Here is a 23,592-nt window from a genome sequence, read left to right on the forward strand (position 1 = left end):
TTTCTTTATTTTCATTACAAATCATTTTACATAGGCCTACTAATATTCTCATATATATCCTCTTCTGCCAGAAGTAGGCTATGTATGATACAGTATACATCAGCATGAGTTTCATAGTTTGTAGATAAGCTCACAACGAGGGGCGTCATGATGCATTGTGAACTTTTCGCTGTAGACCGGCTATTTTCGGAGAAGAGATTTATTTGGGGCGGCGCACTGACCTCATGCCTCCTTCTATGCATGAGGAGTCCAAGCTGCTTCTTTTCACCTGACAGGGGAGAGTTCTCCCGGTAGGACGTGAAAGGAACGCGTTATTTTCCGACCAGTTTCTAACCAGCAGTCAAGTCAAGTTTACTAAACATTGAGGGTTTAAAAGGTTAGTCGTCTGAAAATACAAAATAACATGAATTCAGGAAAAGATGTCAAACAAGTCCGTGAAATCTATGAAAAAGACTAGTTTAAACTGCAAACAACATGTCCTACAGGGGTCACCAACATGTCCGTACACAGACACATGCGTCTGTGGCAAAGACTTGGTCTTGTCCGTGGCAATTTTTTTGATTATAATGTTCTTATTTTGATCATATCACCCACTTACTGAATGTCAGTCTACTAGTGGTTCTCAAATGTTTTATTTGCAGAGACCCCCTTAACTCTGAGAGTGTCCAAATGTTCCATTTGAACACTCTCAGAGTCACAGAACTGTTATTCAGGGCCATCTATGTATGTGTTTTTCTGGTAATATTCTTGTCCACTCATTTTGTTTGTCCGTGGCCAAAAATGGAATGTTGACAAAAATGTCCACCACAAGCAAACATGGCGACGACCCCTGAGATGAGTGGGGGTCCCTGCTTCATCTCTCTCTACTAAGGGGTCCCTGCTTCATCTCTCTCTACTAAGGGGTCCCTGCTTCATCTCTCTCTACTAAGGGGTCCCTGCTTCATCTCTCTCTACTAAGGGGTCCCTGCTTCATCTCTCTCTACTAAGGGGACCTTGGCCTATTAAAAACACTGAGGACCCCTGGCTGGTATAGAGTCCTTTTCCTCTGTGGAACAGCGTCAGAAGAAGGTTTTCCACTGCTCAACCACCACCTTCCATCCCTCCATGAACAGTCCACTCTGTTGACCACATGTATATGGAGAAAACGGCGGGTTATTCCCCCATGCTGCGTGTTGCATGACGCGTGCATGTGCACGCACGCTCACTTGCACGCACACAACTGTACTTCTCAATGTTCTGTATAAGTCCTGGCAATGAATCACTGTCAGAAACAGTACGAACAAGTCCTCTGTGTGTGTGTGTGTGTGTGTGTGTGTGTGTGTGTGTGTGTGTGTGTGGTGGGGTTGGGGACGGGGTACATGGAAACAGTGGTGAATTTAAACAGAGTTTGGGGGCTGAAATATGACAGAAAACATCCCTCTCTCTCTCTCTCTCTCTGTGTGTGCGTGCGTGTGCATGCTCACTCTATACTCCCTGCCAAACCCTTGTAATCAATCCTGCCTTGCATAACACACACACACACACACACACACACACACACACACACACAGACACACACACAGACACACACCCCATTTATCCAACTTTTTGGGGAATGAAAGACGAGGGGGAATATAAAACCTCAACAATGGAAATCACACATGTACAAGCACATGTGTGTGTGTGTACACACACACACACACACACACACACACACACACACACACACACACACACACACACACACACACACACACACAACGCACAGTTGTGAACCATGCACAACTGGAGTGCACTCATCCCTGTCCAGAACAATAATTGACTAGTTCCCTCTCCAGAAACCAAACGCATGCATTCCTCGAATGACAAACCCACCCAGTTCTTACACTCTAAACAGAAAAAAACATGAACTGACCCCTGAAAACCAAGCGGGACACGTTCTCTAAAAAAACAGTTGTTCTCAAACATCAAGGGACCAGCAGACTGAAATGATTCACTTGCCAGGGACCACCAAATGATTAGCTAAAACGAATTAAACAAGTCTTAAAGAGTATATACAATGTTCCCTCGTTTAGCAGAGAACCCCCATGCCTGGAATCATGTGCTCGGGGTCCCCACACCGCACTGTTGAAAAGCACCCCCCGGGGGGTCCCCAAACCGCACTGTTGAGAAGCACCCCCCGGGGGGTCCCCACACCGCACTGTTGAAAAGCACCCCCCGGGGGGTCCCCAAACCGCACTGTTGAAAAGCACCCCCCGGGGGGTCCCCACACCACACTGTTGAGAAGCAGTCAGTCAGCTAAAACATCCACAGGCATCGATCCTGACACGTTCCAGCACAGCAACGAGCAGACAGACAGACAGACAGACAGACAGACAGACAGACAGACAGACAGACAGACACTACAAGTGGACACAAAGTAAACTAAGTACATTCACTCACAAAGACTAAAGTACTGCCACTCAAGACAGTACAGTTGTACAGTACAGCGTACAGTTTGACAGTACAGTACTATAGAGTGAAAGTTATTACTGTAAGTTAATGTTTCCACGACTCACTCAGCAGCAGCCAGGGTCAAAAAAACACACACAAAGTTGAAAAGTACAAACAAACGCAAAGAGACAACAAACATTTTAACTCTGCGAGCTTCAACCTGCTCTCTCTCGCCCTCTCCCTCTCTCTCTCTCTTCCAAACACACTCACACCATCTCTCTCTCACACACACACGCACACACACACTCTCTCTCTCTCTGTGCACAGCATTCCACTCACCGTGTGTGTGATGTGTCATTCCGTACAGAACAGAACAGAACTATGAGGCCAGAGCTCCAGTCAGTTAGTCAGAGAGAGAGAGAGAGAGAGAGAGGCCAGACTCAGAGTGGAAGCTCTCTTTCTCTCTCTCTCTCTCTCTGCCTGCATGGGCCCGCCCACTCCCCTCTGTCATGTGACACAGTAGAGAACACTGGTTTCCCAAACAGTGGGTCGGGACCCCATTGGGGGTCACGGTACACGTTGTCATGGGTCCCCCTATATAGTATTAGTTTGTTTCCTCCTACATTTGGTTTTTAATTATTATTATTTCAAAACATTAAACAAAAGAAAAAAATGTTCATGAATTAAAAAAAACAAAATGCAATGATTTGTTTTTTTCATTAAAAATTAAATTCATTAAGAAATCAAAGAGAAATTATATGAATTAGAAAACAAATGTTTAAGAAGTCGAACGAATCAATAATGAACCTCGATATCTCTGCTATCGGGAGGAAACCTCATAACTAAATAAATAAATATATTTTTTTCAGGAAATGAAAAATATACATTTTACAGGAAATAAAGAAAACATTATATTTTAAAACAAAGCAATAATGCCTCATCAAAGCTGGTATTGTAACTTTATATATCGTCAATTCTTGACTTCAATGAGAGGGGGAGAGGACATTTTGAGGGTCCAATGGAGTTAAGAGGTTTTGTCCAAAGCACTGTTTACTACTTTCAATTGGTTCAATATTTTCTAAACAACACACAGACGTAAAGGGTGATCAATAGCACTGATTTATGGAACAACACACAGACGTAAAGGGTGGTCAATAGCACTGATTTATGCCACACAAAATGGAGTTATGAGGTTTCCTCCAGACAGCAACGATATTATGAAAAAGGTTGAAAACCACACCGCGCCAAAGACATTTGGCGCTCACAAGTATGGTCTCACTCACACACACACACACACACACACACACACACACACACACACACACACACAGAGAGCGAGAGAACCAAAATGTGAGGCGAGTGGAAAAGGGACCACAACCAAAATAGAAACCAAATGGAAGAGAATGGAGAAACATCACAGAACAAAGAGGGAATGAAAATAACCGTCTGAGATCCAGGATAAAAGAAAGTCTATCAGCACAGAACCAGATGTGTGTGTGTGTGTGTGTGTGTGTGTGTGTGTGTGTGTGTGTGTGTGTGTGTGTGTGTGTTTGTACAGAGACAAGCTAAAATGGAAAATCACAAAATAAATGCTAACTGATCTGTGGTATGTTTTTGTGCTGCTGCTGGCGTAGTGATTCTGGACACAATCCATAGTTCCATTATGTGACAGAGTAGGTCAAAGTTGAATGAAAGTTGCTCTACAGCACTTTTCCAAAAAAAATGTAATATCATGGAAAAGTTGGTTCATTTCCATAATTCCATTCAAAAAGTTTAATAGATTCAGTGCACACAACGTAAATGATTTCAAGTATTTATTTGTTTATCTTTACACAATGTTGGCTTCCAGCTCATAAAGCCCACTAAAAAATTCTGAATACTGTAAAGAAATATGTCTGGCCAGTCAAGCACTGTGATGGCATGGGCATCCAACCAGGTCGTGGTGCTTCTGGCGGTATGGCCAGGAGCCTGCAGGTCCTCTTTTCAGATGAAAGTAAAGTGTGCATTTCGTTTGGGAATCAAGGTCCAGAAAGGGGTTTGGAGGAACACGGGTGAGGAACAGAATGAGGTCCAGTGAGAAATATCCATGTCATGATTTGGGGTGTCCAGTGTCCAGTGCAGGTGTTTCGTAAACTCGGCTTTCTTAAATCCAAGGTCTACCAGAATGTTTTAGAGGACTTCATGATTCCTTCTGCTGAGGATATATGGAGATGCAGATTTCATCTTCCAGCAGGACCTGCCTGGCTCCTGCCTGGCCCCTGAACATACCGCCAGAAGGCCCCTGGCCAGGACCTGCCTGCCCCCTGCCCATACCATACCTGCCCATACCCGCCTGGCCCCTGCCCATACCTGCCCATTCCACCAGAAGCACCACAACCTGGTTTGACACCCATGCCATCACAGTGCTTGAATGGCCAGCCAACTCGCCGGAGCTAAACCACATTGAGAATCTATGGGGCATTGTCGAGAGGAAAGTGAGGGGCACCAGACCCAAAAAACAAAGAAGACAAAAAAAGTACCTTGATGTGATGTGTTCCCGATTGATTTGATGGGTTCCTAATTTCTTAACGTGGCATACAGATTAGAACATTCATGCTCTGCAAAAACTGAGGAGTAAATGGTGATTTCTTCACAGTATTCATTATTTTTTGAAATTCAGTGGATTTCATGAGCTGGAAGCCAGAATTGTTAAAGATAAACAAATAAATACGGTACTTGAAATCATTTTCGTTGTGTGCATAATCTATTACATTTTTTGAATAAAATTACGGAAATAGTAATACGGAAACTTTTCCATAATATATTTCTTTTTGGAAAGGTGCTGTATATACAGTATGGTATAGAAAGAGGTCAACAATACAAATGAAACTAGTTTTGTGGATTAATTAACTTTTAATGTGTGGCCCCGGTGCACCCCGCAAAATGACCGGAACTACTTAATATTCACCAAACCATGACCAGAACTCCCACCACGGGACTCAGGCAATCAATCAATACCTTTGCAACCACTATATTAATGGCAAGTATTTCCTACAACTTTAAGTCACTTACCCCACCCCCTTAGATAGCAATTCTGTAGACTTAGATAGCATTTGATACAGACTTATAGCATGTTATGTAGACAGCATAAGTGCATTGTATGTGCTATTGTCATAGCACGTCATAGTACATATGTATAGCATAGTAGTATAGATGTATAGCTTATATGTATAGTTTCATTATAGATATTCCACTGTTACTTTCTTAGCTTACGCATGTTTCATGATAAATGTTTTTATGTGATGTATACCCATGCTTTTTTGTTCTTGCTTAATGTAAGTCGCTCTGGATTAAGAGCGTCTGCTAAATGCCTAAATTGTAAATTGTAAATTGTAAGTCCAAAGATCTGAACTAACCATTTAAGACATTTTATTTTAGGTGTGCAAAAGTTTAAAAAAAAAAGAAAATGCATAAAGTCACCATGCCTTCATGTCCTCAAAAGTATAGAATTACAAAGGCATGCGTATGCACGTGCCCGTGTGTCCACTTCCAAGTCATAAGTTACATTTATGAGCCCCAATTACCTGAGCCTGACCTCTCTCTCCTCATCACCCCAGGCTCTGCATTCAGAGCACACACACACACACACACACACCAACTATTTGAAAATAGCAGATCTAAAAGCATTGCGACTAGAGATCTGCTTCTAGCCCTAGTATTTTCACAAAACACACCCTTGACAATGTAGAGAAAGAAATGTCGAATATGTTTGAAAATATCTAAAACGCCATAAATCTTGCGTGGTGGAGGTCCATGTGATCATCTTTTGGCGTTTGGTTTTCACCTTCATTGTATTGTATGTCACTGCAAATACCATGCAGTGGAGATCTGTAAGCCCCATGTAGGAATATTAGATCAGAGTGGATAATATGGATAATATTGATTTGACCACACGTTCGGTCTAAACAGCAACAACTAATATGGGAGAACATTATTTCTGTACACTACTACTTATAGTGAGTGAGTGAGTGTGTGAGAGAGAGAGAGAGAGAGAGAGAGAGAGAGAGAGAGAGAAAGAAAGAGAGAGAGATTACAGAGCAAAGGAAACAGCTGTTTCTAGCCTCACAGGAAGTGTAATTATACACCACGGCAAGGGATTGAGTGCACCCTTACAGCCACACGTGCATGTACGTACACGCATGCACGCACACACACACACACACACACACACACACACACACGCACACACACACACTGTACGTCCATGCGTGCAGACACACATACTGTACACAGTAACACACCACCTGCATTATGGAGTTGCGTTTTACCAAAAAAATGACCCAAAAACAGATCGAGTGGTGAATAACTCCACTATTTTTACATGTCTACCTCATTCGTTTAAAACACTGCTTCTCTCTGTGTCTGTCACACACACACACACACACACACACACACACACACAGAACCTGTGATCAACAACGTTGGCTCTCGATGAATAAAAGCTCAGGGGTCAAATAAACCCTGGGCAGTTTTACAAGGAAGGAAAGCTGATATTTTCCCAAAGTAAAAAAGCCCCGTCCCGGCCCGTCCCCTCCTTCCTCTCTGAAACTACTACTTTCTAGTCAAAGTCTGCCGCGTGTGACGGAGAGAGAGGCCGTAGTTTGACCCGGTTAGTTTTACGGACTATACCTCCTCATGTGGGCCTGCTTAGGCCCGTCCCAATCATTACATCATCGCCTAAATCACTATTCATTTTTGCAGAATCGGCAATCGTATCCATGTCGAAGAATAATGGCAGAAATAGTTGATCTTGTTATCTTGTAGATCAAGTTAACTACCTCCGCTATTTTGTAACATTTTTGGAAAGGAAAAAAATATTTGTCATAATCTTCATCATGTGCAGTTTGTGATTACAAAGCAGTGATTAAAAGGCAAACGGAAATACAAATATTTGACGTTTATTTATTTATTATTTGTGGGACAATTAAATAACCAACCTAATTGGTAATGGTGACACCGTATATAGTTGTTGCACCGTATATATGTCCAACCTATAGACAAATCCACAGAGGGGTGTCCTGGGCGCGGCCATTACTGAGGTGTAATCCACGGAGCAGGTGCTCCGTAGGCCAGGTGTGGCTAATCAGTGCTGCTGTGCTTAATGGTACACCTCAGTAATGGCCGCACCCAGGCAACCCTCTGTGGATTTGTCTATGCCGTACCTGCTGCTTAAGGCGCACATTTACTATGAAAAGAAAACCTCATCTAACCGTCCGTTAGTTAATCACCCACGCCTCCATATATGGTCACGCCTCGTGACATCACGTCTCCATATATGGTCACGCCTCGTGACATCACGTGACATCATGAAGACCCTTAGATCTCCATATATGGTTGTCAGTCCATCATGCCACGTGACACGCTCCACATGTCCATCTGACATAATCGAGCCCTCTATACTGGGAAGACCATATGAAGATTGGATCATCACCTAGATCTGCATACTGGAGCCGGCCAGCAACTCTACATCTGACCTCAAACCTCAGCTCCATATATGGAGCTGACCTGTTCTGACAACCCATATATGTTGATCCTTTCCCACCATGCAGTCCTTCCTGTTCCGACATTCCAAATGTTGACCTGACAGACCTCATCAAACCCTGTACACTCAAGACACGCTCCATATATGGCCAGTACAGAACTCACTCCACATGTTGATCTGACCCCCAATGCCAAAGCGCCAGCGCTCGCCCAGCAGTCTGCCGTCACCCAGACGGATGCGTGCGCGTGACCCCAGGGCGTCTGACTGGTGTATGCTACTACAGTATGTCTGTACTGTACATACAGTAGATATGTTTTATTGTATGTCCTCGCTCTCCCCCTTTCCTATTAACCCATTCTGAACGGGAACCAATTTTGGTGTTAGCATCATGTTATGCTTTAGCTATTGAAAAATAGCAGATCTACAAGCTCGTAGCGCGCCACCGAGTGGCGCGCTACGAGCTTGTAGGTCTGCTATTTTTGAAAAATCGAAGAACGACTGACATTTTTTAGAATCTGATCTCAGGTCAGAATGGGTTGATCAGACCCAGTGTGTGTCCAGTGGAAACCTCGTATGAATCTGATCTCAGGTCAGAATGGGTTAAGACCACGCATCAAAACGAACTTCACGCACTGCTAATAATAACAACAACGTGACAATAAAACCCTAATGGACCACATCAACTATAAACGCGATGACAGAAACACTAGCGCTACAAAGAAAAGGAAGGTTTCTGGTTCCAGCAGAAAAAAAGGACAGGTTGTACCGAGGAAGAGGAAAGACAGGGGAAAAAAGTAACCCAGAGAAACGTGATCTGTTCGTGTGCTCTGAGAGAGAGAGAGAGAGAGAGAGAGAGAGAGAGAGAGAGAGAGAGCCTGTACTGCATGTAAAGAAATGTTCAGGACTAGCATGGCAGTGAGCCATCATGATATTCCACTTCTTCCTTCAATGATTCACGACACACAGTCGACTGTGGTTATAAAAACACAAGGGGCTTCAAAAACCCCACAAGAGATTCGAAGAGACAGAATTTGGCCGTCCAGTTGTATTGAATTTAACAGTCATGTCACGGACGGTCCCAACGCGACTTAAAAAGCACCATTTATACGGTGACGTCCACCGAGAATAGCCGATCATCCCCATAAGCTTATAGATGGGATTTTCACCGCGTAACACATTCTCTGGCCTCGGAATCTTCCCCCGCGTCACGTCATAGAATCTCTTTATCTCTCTCCAGTAATTTGATGCTTCGGAATTAAATCCCACGGGTTTGGAGCAGAACATTACTTGCCCTTCAGTTCAGTGGCGCGCACGCGCACACACACACACACACACACACACACACACACACACACACACACACACACACACACACACACACACACACACACACACACACACACACACACACACACACACACACACACACACACACACACACACACACACCTAATTCATAACAGACTTGACATCAGTGCTCATCATAGCTGAAGCCAATGAATGACTTCAGAATCATTATAAATAGTCACATAGGAAAAGAAAGTGGGGGGAAAAAAAGACTGCTTCAAAAAAGTTGGGAGAAAAAACAGAAAAACTGTGCATGTCATGATGTCTGAATGCACGCATGATGAAACTATGCCAAAGGGTATATGAGTGAATGCTCAGGTGATTTTGAATAGCGGATTAATAGTAGCTAGAAGTAACGGGAGAAATGTCAAATTGTTGTAAAATGTGCATTTGTCTCGTAGAAGAGTATAGTAAGTATAAAGAATGTCCAAACCAAAGTAATAGTACGTAAAAAGTGTAAAAAGTAGAGCACTTCTTTCTGTCAGGGACACACACAGGTCCCGGCAGATGATTTAATTATATATGTATATTGTGTACACGCATGCATGCGCATTTCATTAGCCTGCTGACCAAATCAAAACAAAAAAGCATGAGTAGTGGTAGTGGGACGCTGTACTCTTGTCGTATCGTATGATGTCCTCATGATGCCCATGTGAAAGATGTGGGAGGAGAACGCCAGCAATTACATTAAATGTTTCCTTTGTCCGTCTGTGTGTGTGTCTGTGCGTGTGTGTGTCTCTGTGCGTGTGTGTGTCTCTGTGCGTGTGTGTGTCTCTGTGCGTGCGTGCGCTCTGGGAATGGAGGATGTGCTTCCTCCTCGGTCAGAAGGATTGATAGTAAACAGACAAAAACAAATGTGGTTCAGCCCAAATTATCTGTTACATTCTAGAGCTAAATGTGCACCAAAACCATCCCAGGGCTGATCCCAGAACAGACTATAGTTTGGAGGAAGAATGCTGGGTGGAATGGGTCATGACCCATAAAAATCGGTCTGTGACCCACAAAGATCTAAACTGTTTGGGAAAAAAGTGGTTTAGAATCGTGGGGACACGACCACCTGTGCAACAGCACCGTCTGCTGGCCATCAGCAGAATTGCAGTTGTGGGAGTCATGTCTAGAACCAAGAGGTATCATTAAAAACTAAAAGTTACCCCTAAAAGTTGCCCCATTTCCCCCCCCAAAAAAATAGCGAATAGTTATCGCTGTTTTGAAGAGGAAAAAGGTCAACTGTCTGTCTATAATGACATGCCCAAAATATGGATGCCAGCAGGTTGAAAGCGTAGTAGTCACGATTACAAATTTAAGTTACAAATAATTGTTAAATTAACAATTTAATTGTGTTTTTTGGGGCATTGAACATTACAATTAATAATTATGTTTGCCCTTTAGGCTTTGTAATCACAAATTGCAGAGGACAGATAGTTATGACAAATAACAGAAATACAAATAAATCACTGCATACATTTAATATTCTTTTGTTTCCCCCAAAAAAATGCCATAGAGCGGACATAGTTGATCTACAATCTTATAACACGTGCTGTAAGCTTGTAGATGTCTGTCATTTCTAAACATTTAGAAAAATGTTTGAAAATGAAGATGGATTTTCTTTTTTTCGTTGGAAAATATTGACGATTATGCAAAAGATAATGATGTCTATGTGTGCACGTCCCTGTTCTCAAGGTTTTATTGCCTGGGGGGACCCCTGGAAATGCTTTGGCCATGTCTCACGACACCCGCCCCCCTTCCACACCCCCAATACAAATTGAACGCTACAATAACCTTAATAGAGGAAATACACCATAAATAAATACTGAAACCAGATATAATCATTGAGGAAAGTTATGCATGTACTATTTATGTAAACTCAACATTTCCATTTTCCACCCGTTCAGTTGCAAAATATAGAGAACCCCTGAGCTATGACATGTCACCCTAACATCCACCTCTGACAGCAACAGGAGGCAAATGTGCCTGTAAGGAAGTCAAGGACTTCAAGGACCACTTTTCAACCTATCTTCTTCAAATAACGGGTCCTCACTAATGTTCATGATAAGATGCCACCATGTTTCTCTACTCGGTCTGTGTCTCACAGCAGGGTTTCCTGCAGGCGCGGAGCCTGCAGGAAATATAGGAATACAGGAATGTGTTTTGGCCGGGCCTTGATGCCGTCATAATGGCTGACTTTACACATGCTTAGAAAATAGCAGATCTACAAAGCTTGTACGTAGATCTGCTATTTTCACCATGCAACCAAGTGTAAACTGACTTATACTGGGTCTCTTGTCCACTAGTCCCTTCCTAACCTTTTACTCTAGTTTTTATTAGTTGACAAAATTGTCAATATATTCAGTCTTAGTCATCATAGCTTAGTTTTCATGGTTTACCTTTTTTCACTAAATGGAGTCGACGGACATTTTTTGTCATAGAATTAGTTGACAAAATCAACACTGGGTAACATCCACCTCCTCTTAGCCCGTTCCCAGCGGGAAGCCCTTTTGGGGTTCTGTACAGTATTCCAAAATGTTAAAAATGTGATGCCGCTATATAAATATTGTACGTTTTTCAGAAAGCTTAGGTCAGTATTTAGAAGGCGTTTTTTTTAGAATCGGCCTCAGTCCAAAACAGTTTCAGTTACAGTGAAACCATAACAATGATGGGTTACAAGCTTCATAAGGGCTTACAGGCACGCACGTGCGCACGCAGCCACGCATGCGTACTTGTTATGGGAAAATCCCATATGTTGTACTCGGCCCAGCAGACAGACACACCCAACACACACACACACACACACACACCCAACACACACATAGAGCAGACACCCTCGACTGCATCGGACCTGAACAGGTGAGTTCATTAATACTGTGACTTTCTGAGAATATAAACCCAGTATAGACTGAATGCCATTCATTTTTGCATCAGTATTGTTGCTCTTAAGGTCGTTTTGCCAGTAGACTAACAGGAAATATATATATATTTTCAAATGTAGGAAAGGAAAATGGGATTTCTACTCTAGTTTTTACTCCATAAAAAAGGGTCCCGACTCCCGACTCAGTGGAATAAAGAACTGAGTCAACTGACCATCAAGTTTTTTCTATCCTCTTCTGTAGAACGATCATGTCTGGATATCACCGTCTCCTGACGTACACCTTAGCTCTGCTTATCACCTCCATGACCGTGTCGGCTGCCGTCCAAAAGCTCAAATCAATCGACGACCTGAAAAAGGTCGACTTCGGAGACTCCGTGCCCAAACACAGCCTCCTGCTGCTGCACTGGTTTGCCAACACGATCGAGATGGATAACAACGATGACATAGAACTGACCTTTGAGCCAAACAAGGGAGATTATGGCGCTCACCATTATGCAAACATCGAACAGATTCTGGACCCACTGCCTTGGGGATACCGCTACTACACTGTTGGAAACCTCAACCCGGATGTGAGCAGCTCCGTTACACTGCCTCCTTATGTGACCCGTCCGCCTCATCACTTAATGGGAAACGAGGAAACGAACAGAGCCCGGATCATAATGAGAGTCAGAGAGGACGATAGTGACGACCCGACCATCGACCGGGTTTACATCACTCAGCACTACGGAGTGGACCGGGACCAGGGTACGAGCTACGACCCATCACACACCTACCGCATCACCAACAACCTGCTGAGAGAGATCAGACTGTTCACCACGGAAGGAAACCAACGCAGATCGATGCGGGAGATCCGAGACCACTTTGGCAGTAACGTTGCCGATTCCCAACTGAGGGACCTTGAAAACACGTGGGGCGAGCTCGCTTGCGTCGGGTTGCTGCTGTTCATCGTGATCACGGAAAGGCGTTGCCCCGTGAGACCCAGGAAGCAACGCAGGGAGCAACGTTCCGAGGCTCCTTCGGCCGAATCGGTCGTACACATTCCAGATGACATGCAAAATGACTATGAGTGGCCACAAGCCTGGAAAAATACCTCGTCTCAAGACACATGTCCAAGAAACTGTGTGTGTATATGCTGTATCTTTGTAATACTACTTGTAATTGTGATGGTAATAGTTCTGTCCGTGGGTGGCAAGGGGTAACAGTTGAAATGTGGAGATACAAGGTTTCTGTCCGACAGCAACGATATGCATTAGGCCACCGTTTGCCACACAGTGGGTCGGGACCCATTTGTGGGTCGCTGGCCAGTTCCTTTGGGTCACGACTCGAGTAAAAATCGCATTTCCTACATAAAAAAAATATATATTTTGTCAAAAGATTTGCCTCCCCGAAACGTATTATTTAATTAAATAAACAAATCTAAGACGTTCCATGAATTAAAAAAAATATTTAACTACAAGTAGTGATTGTAGTGATAATATAATTAAGAAGCTCACAATGTGGCTTTGTTCCGCATTTGTGAGCTTGTAGATATGCTATTTTCACTAGTTTGGGTCCCAGGCAAACATCTAGTCTCTCTTTTGGGTCACGAGTTAAAATAAAATGTCTGTGAACCACAACATTAAACCACAGACAGACACTCACATTTGACACATTTGTCGTTATTATTTTGTTTTTATATCTGGAACCCCAATTATAATCTACGCTACTAAATCAACCGTGTTCATTTACCTCTGAAAATGTACAAATGGAACCAAACGTGAACCAAATTGACCTGTATGGACTATGGACACATTTGGTTCCATTTGTACACTTTAATATTTGTGACCAGGAATCATCATCAATAATGTAGGTACTGTACACGGTGTCTGTGGCAAAGACGTGCTCTTGTCCTGGCACATTTTTTACACACCACTATAATGTTCTTGTTTTGATCATGAGAATCAATATACCCAAAATACTGAATGTGAAGTCTCCAGGTTTATTCAGAATATGTATGAGTGACACCGAATTACTAGGACACTATGGCACAGTAGGAGTCCAACTATAGTACTAGTGGTTCTCAAATGTTTTATCTGCAAGGACCCCCATAACTTTGAGAGTGTACAAATTGACCCGTAAGGGGTCCCTCTGTACACTCTCAGAGTCACAGACCTGGCCTGGGCCGGCCGAGCGGTCCAGGCACCTAGGCTGGTAATCAAGCCTGTTGAGGGTTCGAGTCCCGATACGGACGACCTTTGCTGCTGGCCCCTGTAAAATCTGATTTCCCCCACCCCACCCACCCCTTTTCCCCCCTAACTACTGTATGTTTTTTTCCCCCTTTTTACCTCCTATGATGATTTCCTGTTTTTGGCTATATAGAAGTGTATATTTGTATACGTCTATAAATGTTGTGATGAATTGAACATAGTGAACCCTATTGTAAAGAAGTGAAATGCTTTATGGTGTCGTCCACAGTTAACAGTTTTGTATTGAGTTGTGCTTGAAATGTAATGTAATTCTCCAATCTGTTAATACATCTTTCAATCAATACACAACACTGTCCCATAACTGGGGCGCCCGCTGGCCTAGCGGTCCAGGCACATCATGCCACATATAGGCTCTGGCCTGACAGCGCGTCGCGGGTTCGACGATTTGTGCATTCCACATACAAATAAAACAAATAAAAATACGTCTGATCTTACGACCAGTGTTTCTCCTGTGTGTGCCGTTTAGATCAGGGATTTCATCATCAGTGAACTAGATTATTGATTTTAAATATATTAATCTGCCTCTGTCTTCTTCAATATATGCATTCATTACATTATTGCAATCACTGTATATTGTGTTTCTCCTATAGCAGCAGGCATCACAGTTTGACCTTGGCTAGTAATGAACTGTAGTAACCCAGAAACTAACTTAAGGAACCCTTTACGCGTTCACGCTGGACAGATGCGTGTTCGCTCGTACCCCTTGCTATGAGCCCGCCTGGATGGGGCGTAACTCTAAACATGACGCTTTTGAAAACCGAGGTGTTAAAAGTATGAATGCTTCTTTGTCCAAGCAGAAGATGATTCCTTGCGCACCTAAGCTTTATCTCCCACTCAACTAGATAACCAGAATAGGTATAGAGTAGTGCTTGTTAATTTTTGCAGGCTGACCGAGGACTCAGTTCTGAGTCTGCTGCCTCCTATCTTTTCACTATTTTGTAAATTAATTTGATTTGACTTGAATAAACCTATTTTTTATATTTACAGTGTAATCTACGATGGACTCCCGTGTTATTGATTAGCCAATAATACAGCACGTCCGTTGTCTGTGTTTTTCCTGTCACTCCGTGGGGTAAGTTAAGTTTAGTTTGATGTAACAACTTAATTCTCAGTGACAGCCGGTGTTTATCTTTCCCCGAGCGGGGAGGAAGACGGCAAGGTATGGGGATCCGGGCGCACCCCGATCCGCAAGTACAGGAATGGTTCATTTTGATGATAATTATAGCAGCCCGCCACCTCCCTCAATACTTCCACGGATGGAGAAAGGGAGGACAGACTGGAGAGGTCAAAGTGGCTATATTTCAACGTCTTAGTGAAGTACATTGGCCACGCATGATTGTATACTGTATTCTAACATTTAACCCCTTGCGTCCCGGTATTCTATACGGGTTCATGCAGGCGGGACAATGTGATAATTGTTTGTTGTTACTAGTGATCGACCGATATGGTTTTTGGCCGATATTTACGATTACCGATTAGTGGAGAATCAAAAAGCCCGATAGCCGATATTATGACAGATATTAATTTAAGTAAAAAAAAATTTTTTTACAGTAACAAATTCTAACACAATAATTCCTTTAAATGCATTGGAGAACATTTATTGCTTATAAAAAGTTAGTGCAAGCAAGAAGCACCAACATTGTTTTCAGTAACAACCCCCCCCCCATCAAATGCAGCTTTAATTTAATTAAAGTGCAAACATGTACTGTAGCAGAATATGGAACATAGTGCTGTATGAAGTGCAGGCACAGGCTTAAAACATTTATTTAAAAAAAAAAATCAGTTTATTTATCCAAATTGGTGATCTACAAGCCCACAGCACATTGCAGCATGACATGTTGAGAGCTTGTAGATCTGCTGCCCAAACTCCCCAGCTAACATTTCCCCGCTAGCTACCGCCTCCCGCTGTCGCCTTCACAGCGTAGCACGCCCGGGCTGGCTTGGCCTTCCCCCCGCTGTCCGCGCGTCAAACGATCGCGATCAGTTACTTTTTAATGCGATCGTGAATTTACAGCGATTTACAGTCCCTCCTCACGCTGACGTAAGGCTTGCCTCCCCCGCCCGTCTCTCTCTCTCTCTCAGACAAGGATGTGCATTATATGTATAAAATACATAATTTTTTAACTATTGAATATAATTAAGTGGATTCTTCTTCTACTTCTTCTTCTTGCGGTTATATTTATTATTATTATTATTGTTGTTGTTATTACCTAGCCTGGAGCCGAGGCTTTACCCGGCATGCATTGCAGTGTTGTTGTTTTTGTTGAATCGACGTACGGGGGTGGAGGCAGTCGCAGAAGACAAGACTCTCCAACAAATGCTTATATTAGTTCTTACACAGTTTTTCTCCGGAGAAATTCAGTTGAAAGGTCAGTGTATTTTTATATCCGATATCTACCGTGTGTAGTGTAATTGCACGTGTTAAAATCGTTTCGATCTTTATCTGTGTATGTTTCCCTCTAGCTAGCTAGCCTAGCTACCTGGGCAATCTATTGTTTGGACGAGGGGATAAGGTTAGCATTAGCAAACGTATAACTCATGCTATTTTAACAGGTAACTTCTTATTGTGTTGATAAGTCCTTAAACACAATTATTCGAATTAGATAAGATTTGATACGTTGCTTGTGTAGACTACATAAACAGCATTTAGCTGTAAATCACATTTTTTGTCATTCTTTGTTTTAGAACTTCTCCTATGGTACCACATCAATACAGCATGGGGTCTGTGTGTATGTGGGGTCTGAAAGGCTAAATCTTCGTCAAATGTCTGTCTTGCAAATGTAAAAAATATCACATAGTAGGCTAATGTTTAAAACAGACTTTTTTTGTTATTCTATTATAGGTGCAGATGCAGTGACCAAAATGAGCATTGCCATGCAGGTACGTTCTTCTGAGCCATTTCTTTTACTCTTCTCTCTGTTGTCTCCTCTAAAGGAACTTTGCTAGGCCACAATTGCAAATAAAGATTTGTCTAATTACAACACATTTTGATTTAATTTTTGTCATTTTGTTGTTTTATTCTAAGCCAGATTTTTACACTTGGTTGCATGCTGAATATAGCTGGTCTACAAGCTCGCAGCACATTGTGTGCTTGTAGATCTTCTGTTTTCATCAAATTGATTTTTATGTACATACAATGTTTACCATTTTGTTGTTACTGTGATTTCAGACACAGGACTTGGATCTGTTGGGCGTACAAACGGTAAGAACATTTCTACCACTGAATTAAGGTTGCATGCTACAAGCTCTCTTGCCTCAAGTTTGCTGTTACATTTGAAAGAAATTTGACTTGAATTTGATTTCATTTTACAGACAAGGTGACATGCTGTACAGAGCTGAGACATCGTTCTTTAATTTAAGGTAATTGTTCATTTTACCAAGGACAGAAAATTGGCACCCAACAATGTGTAACTGTGTACCATTGTTACCATCATAAGATTTTAAATGACTGAGGTGTATTATGATGAGTACTGTGGCACTCTGTGCCACACTATGAGCTTGTAGATCTGCTATTTTTCAACAGATAACAGCTTTTTAAAAGTGATGGTAGGTAGGCCTATGATTAAGGTGAAAATAATTTATTTCATTAATTCTGTGATTTCAGACGAACTTTCGCTGGAGGAAGACCTATCGACTTCAAATGCAACCTCTGCTGGAAAGGCTACCACCAGTCGGGTTTCCCTGACCCTCTACTATACGCAACATCCAGACCTCAAGGAACGCACCCAGCTTTCCGTGCTCGGACATACAGACATGGGGACATACATACATTGCTACGCTCAGAAACTCCTGACTCCACTCAGAAGAGAATTGGTGTTTTAAAGACTTAAGCACTTACACTTGAGAACTGATGTCTTCTAAATCCTCACAGATTTTAGTTAAAACATTTGCTGCAAAATAATATATATTTACAGATTTGTGCCACATTTTCACGATGTTTCAAAATTAGCAAATCTACAAACTCGTTTTCAACAGCTTACAGCTTTTTAAATAATGGTTAAAGTGGCTAAAACCAGGGGATCTTGGACTTCAGTGACAGGGACCTGGGGTCTGAGAGCCGGAGACGTTGGACAGGGTGCATTTTGGAACTTCTGCTGGCGGCCACCACCAGTCAGGCTTCATAAAGGAAGGAAACGGACAGGCACGGCAGGCAGCTCATCAAATGGTGGTCCGTGGCTCAAATGCTGAATAACTTTGGCATGAAAAGGGTTCAAACCCACCGCTATAGGGGTTTCATTGAATTTCTTGAATGTATGCTGCACGATTTCTTGCTCAAAAGGTGAATCTCGATTGTGTGTTCTGTTTATTGCTGTGTAACTGTTATTGCAACATTACTGGGCCTACATAACTAACTCCACACAGAATAGATTTGGTGTTTTATAGAAATTAAACTTGAACTGATTCCACAAAATGTCTTCTAAATCCTCGCAGATTTTAGTTAAAACGTTCACTGTGTTTGGGCCACATTTTAGTATTAGCAAATCTACAAGCTTGTGAGCTTGTAAATCTGCCAACAATCTAACAGCTTTTAAAATTATGGTTAAAGTGTTTGAATGGTATGACTGTTTTCTGAAAAGCCTAGATGTTTCTGTATCATTGGTGTTCAAACGATTTACTCCAATCTGAAAATATGTTGTTCCAGGGACCGCGCTACGAGCTTGTAGGTCTGCTATTTAGTTTTATCCTGAAAATGTGCAAATCTTTGAATATATATTGTTTCAGAGCAAACGTTTTTAAACTCATCTTTGCTTCTGGGTAGTCCCTGGAACAACATATTTTCAGATACTGTAGGTGTCTGCGGCCAATTTCATAATATTTCTGGGGTCCTTGACATAACATAATTTGAGAACCACTAATATAGAAACATAGGTTTTTCAGAAAACTGTGGAAATGTGGACACAATCTTATCCAACATGTTCTGGTGGTTTCAGGAAAGTTGGTGTTTTATAGATTTTAGAAGCCAGTGGTTCTCAGAGTGGTCTTAAAGTGCATTCTCAGCAAAATGACATAAAAATCAACCACTTGTATAATTCTAAACTTGGTTGTTTACATATTTTTTCTATGTGCCTAAATGATTTCATTGTAACCTTTTTTTTTCCTAATAAAGAAACAAAATTAAGTATACATTTGCTGCTTTATTATGTTTCTATAAATATGTGGGAGGGAGGTGAGCATGGGGGAGGATCGAGGATATATGGGGGGGGGGGGGGGGGGTGTCATAAGACAGCTCCACGCTGTCCTGCTGCTGCCGTCGTAGCTGACGTTCGAGTCGCGGCAGAGAAGCGGGGCGCCGGCTACACGCGCGTCGGCGCGCACGGCACACGCTGATCAAGAACGACGCGGCCACATCGTGCGACGCGCCCGGCGGAGGACACGATCGGCGGCGCGCGGCGACCGCCTCCCGCAGGCGGCGCGCCATAACTTGCTAGCTGGGTCCCCAAAGCCATGTGACCTTGTTGTTTTTACTCCACCACTGAAATTTGTCACTTTCAAGATCATAATTTTATAACAATACAAGACAATAGCCTTGTATGTCTCAAAACACTGGCCTACCGTTAAATTATTGTCAACTAAATACATATGAATTAGAAATTAAGACAAATATTGACAATGCTACTGATTGGTTCATTCTTCATTGGCTTGCAGTTAGTTATTGCACATAGCCAAAATGCAATAATAATAATAATAGGCTGGTCAGGATGGGGGGGAAAGTTGTCCTTTTAGAAAACATTCAGTTGGCTCGCATGCATGCATGCACGCACACACACACGCACGCACACAGCATGTGGTTACGCACCCGCGCGCGCGCGCACACACACACACACACACAATCAAAGAACCGTTTACATCTGCTGTAAGTTTGCAGCGTTAGCATAGCAGCTAGCGTTGGCTAATGTAGTTCTACCACTGTTACACCTTCTGTCCCTCTCAGTGTGGATTTTATTTTTGTTAATGCAAGATGAAAACAGCAATGCTTATGGTTACAAGGTTAGTATTACTCCTTCTAGCCCTGGTCCTCTCTCTTTTTACTCCGTGTGTGTGGAACTGGGAGGGAGGGAGGATCAGCACAGGCAGAGCGTGCTGTGCTCTGTGTGTGTCTACTCCTCGGTGTTACAGACACGCAGCTAAGCTATATACATCTCCTTACAACCGTACTCTACCGGATTTTCAATGAGAGTGGAGTGGTTGTTGTACTTTTTTGCGCATTTATGACAAAATATAATAATCGGCTTCGATTATTAATTTTTACCACCGATACCGATATTAATAAAAAACATGAATATCGAAGCCGATAATCGGCCGTGGCCGATTATCGGTCGATCACTAGTTGTTACCTGACCAGTCTGAGGCGCGCTATCTCTTCACGAGAGTCCGCGCAGTGCACATACAAGTGGAAAAGCAGCTATAAATCTTTGCCTCATAAAAGCCATATAGATTAAAAGTTGCGAGTGTGTTTATATATCTTCCCCTGTAGGCCTCAATCCCAGACGCCTCATACGAAGTGACCTCGGGACGAGCAGACATGTGGGAGGGAGTCTCCCGTGCCGGCTTTGATGCCCGCGCCAGGACTTTACGCACACTGCATAAACTTGTGATTGTGAACACGATACAGATAGGATAGTTTTAAGGTTATAATTACGGTCGCTCCTGATAGCCTCATACAAGCAGGCTATCAGCGGCGGGTAACGGAGTGTGTGTGTACTTCACACAGTGTGTTAGTTTTTTGTCGCACAAATGGTGTGTCTCCGGGCTACAGAATGAGTCAAAGGTGTTATAGCATAATATTATAATTAATTATTAATTAATGGCATATCTAATAAAACATAATGTTGTGCGCACATCACACGACAGCTCTGTAGGGGAGCTATACAGTACTAAAATGTACTGTATGGACGGAAGGCACTTGTAATGGGTTTATCTTTCGGAGAGGTGTTTTGAACACCTTAGCTCCTAGTGATTTGTAGCACAGCTATTTTGAGACGAAGAGAAGACAGTGAAATTAAGTCCTGGCATACTGGGCTACTATACTGCTTATAGCAAACAGGAGTAGACCAGTGTCCAGGAGGAGAGGTCCATACTGGGCTACTATACTGCTTATAGCAAACAGGAGTAGACCAGTGTCCAGGAGGAGAGGTCCATACTGGGCTACTATACTGCTTATAGCAAACAGGAGTAGACCAGTGTTCAGGAGGAGAGGTCCATACTGGGCTACTATACTGCTTATAGCAAACAGGAGTAGACCAGTGTTCAGGAGGAGAGGTCCATACTGGGCTACTATACTGCTTATAGCAAACAGGAGTAGACCAGTGTTCAGGAGGAGAGGTCCATACTGGGCTACTATACTGCTTATAGCAAACAGGAGTAGACCAGTGTCCAGGAGGAGAGGTCCATACTGGGCTACTATACTGCTTATAGCAAACAGGAGGAGACCAGTGTTCAGGAGGAGAGGTCCATACTGGGCTACTATACTGCTTATAGCAAACAGGAGGAGACCAGTGTTCAGGAGGAGAGGTCCATACTGGGCTACTATACTGCTTATAGCAAACAGGAGGAGACCAGTGTTCAGGAGGAGAGGTCCATACTGGGCTACTATACTGCTTATAGCAAACAGGAGGAGGTCCATACTGGGCTACTATACTGCTTGTTGTATTATAGTGTTCTGATACTTGGTACTGTGTTCGGATACTCGGTACTGATACGTGCAATGTACTTGTATGTATGGTGTACTGCCTGCCTTAATGGTAACATAAGAGTGGAGCTGTGTTAGAGCTGAAGGCCGCTGCGCTGGCAGGCAGTGATTGTGATGTCTAGTCTGTGACGTCATTAGGACATGAAGTATCCAAGATATATATGCTGCTGTAAGTGGAATAAACCGTGTGAACGTTTTGATGTGACCAAGTCTCGTGTCATGTTAATCTTCTCCCGGGCCGGCCTGTCTGTCTGTCCGCCGCCGAACCATGGAAATGCCAACCGGGTCATCACACACCAGAACCAGACGAGGGTCCAATACGTAGAATACAGTTTATTATAACAAATGGTGTCAGAAACGGGACAGATAAGAGGTGAGTCACTTCATATTTTACTCTTCATTAGAGAAAAGTGTCTCTCCTCTTACCTGGTAATATATATAGGTTATGATGCAGGGTTTACCTTAGTTAAACCTTGTCTTTTTGTAGTTCCCACATATGTAGTACATGCTTCCAAATTTCACTGATTAAGACCCAGTGAATTTAACATTTAAGTGACTTATACAGTTTTTGTTTTTTTAGTGACGTGACAGAGTTAAGAGATAAGACTGTTTGGGTTCAAGCAGCAATATGGTTAGAGTCCATATATAAGCCTAATGAGGTTCATTAGCAAAAGACTGCGTAGTTAGATACGCGCAGCAATATGGTTAGAGTCCATATTTAGTCTGACGTTTGGTACGCCAGCAGTGATTATTACACTTTCCTTGTAGAGGTCAGTGGCCATCAGTGTTGCATCGCAGCTGAGGTTATAAGCCGGATGAATAGAGCCTACTTTGTCCGCACAACAGCTGTGAGTATACGCTGCAGTCTGTTGTTTTTATAAATCTGTTAGATGTTGTCTAACAGGGTACGTCTGTGAGATAAGCGTACTAAGCCTGTGGTGTGTTTCCCACAGCAAACTTTAGTTACACTCTGGTCATAGTCAAAAGTCACTGCTAGATTTAGCTACCAATTCCAAGGTAGCAGAGATAAGGGCTGGTGTGTGAACAGACATCGTTGTGCATTCCATGTGGTTGTCCATTCTTTTGTGTTGTGTATTGTTTGTCTTGTCGCAAATGGAAAGTCAAAGTTAAGCTACCCCCAGAAAGAGGGGTGGACATGTGCAAGTAACGTGACGTTGTGTTTCCCAGTCACGCTTTAAGAAAACACAGTAGTTGCCACATTCATCCAAATATGCCATGATGATATTGAAGTGGGCATATAAGAGTGGTTTAACGTGTTATCCCTGGGGTTTTCATATAACACTGGCATGCTGCTGAGCTACACTCTGTGTATTGAGTTGAATGTTGGCGATTACAAAGTTAAAACAACCCCTAACCTAAGGGGGCTGATGGATTGAATAAGTGAAATATTAATCAGTATTCAGTGAGACAACGGCGCATTTCTGTTTCATTTCACTTAAATGAGTGTGCAAAATAGCCGATCTACCAGTGCTATAAATAGCCAAAAAAC

The 23,592-nt window shown here is 42.7% G+C and overlaps 1 protein-coding gene and 1 long non-coding RNA gene across 7 annotated transcripts in view; one reads left to right on the forward strand and one right to left on the reverse strand.

Annotated features, from left to right (window-relative positions):
* Positions 1-23,592, reverse strand: part of LOC308324283 (septin-9-like) — a 188,070-nt gene that overhangs the window by 38,463 nt on the left and 126,015 nt on the right. Inside the window, exon 1 of one of the 6 annotated variants that reach the window (XM_080776289.1) lies at positions 2,752-2,869. The exons of the other annotated variants lie outside the window; for them this stretch is intronic. Coding sequence (XP_080632415.1) covers positions 2,752-2,770 — 19 coding nt within the window. The 5' untranslated portion in view covers positions 2,771-2,869. Of the gene's footprint in view, positions 1-2,751; positions 2,870-23,592 lie in introns of those variants that run through there. 6 annotated transcript variants of the gene reach the window in all.
* Positions 17,235-18,615, forward strand: LOC308324296. Its single transcript, XR_013964908.1, has 4 exons — positions 17,235-17,272; positions 17,562-17,594; positions 17,705-17,752; positions 17,997-18,615. It is a non-coding gene; the product is annotated as an uncharacterized lncRNA (long non-coding RNA).

This window comes from Protomyctophum bolini (assembly GCF_963924005.1).
Source record: "Protomyctophum bolini genome assembly, chromosome: 11".
NCBI classification, from domain to species: Eukaryota; Metazoa; Chordata; class Actinopteri; order Myctophiformes; family Myctophidae; genus Protomyctophum; species Protomyctophum bolini.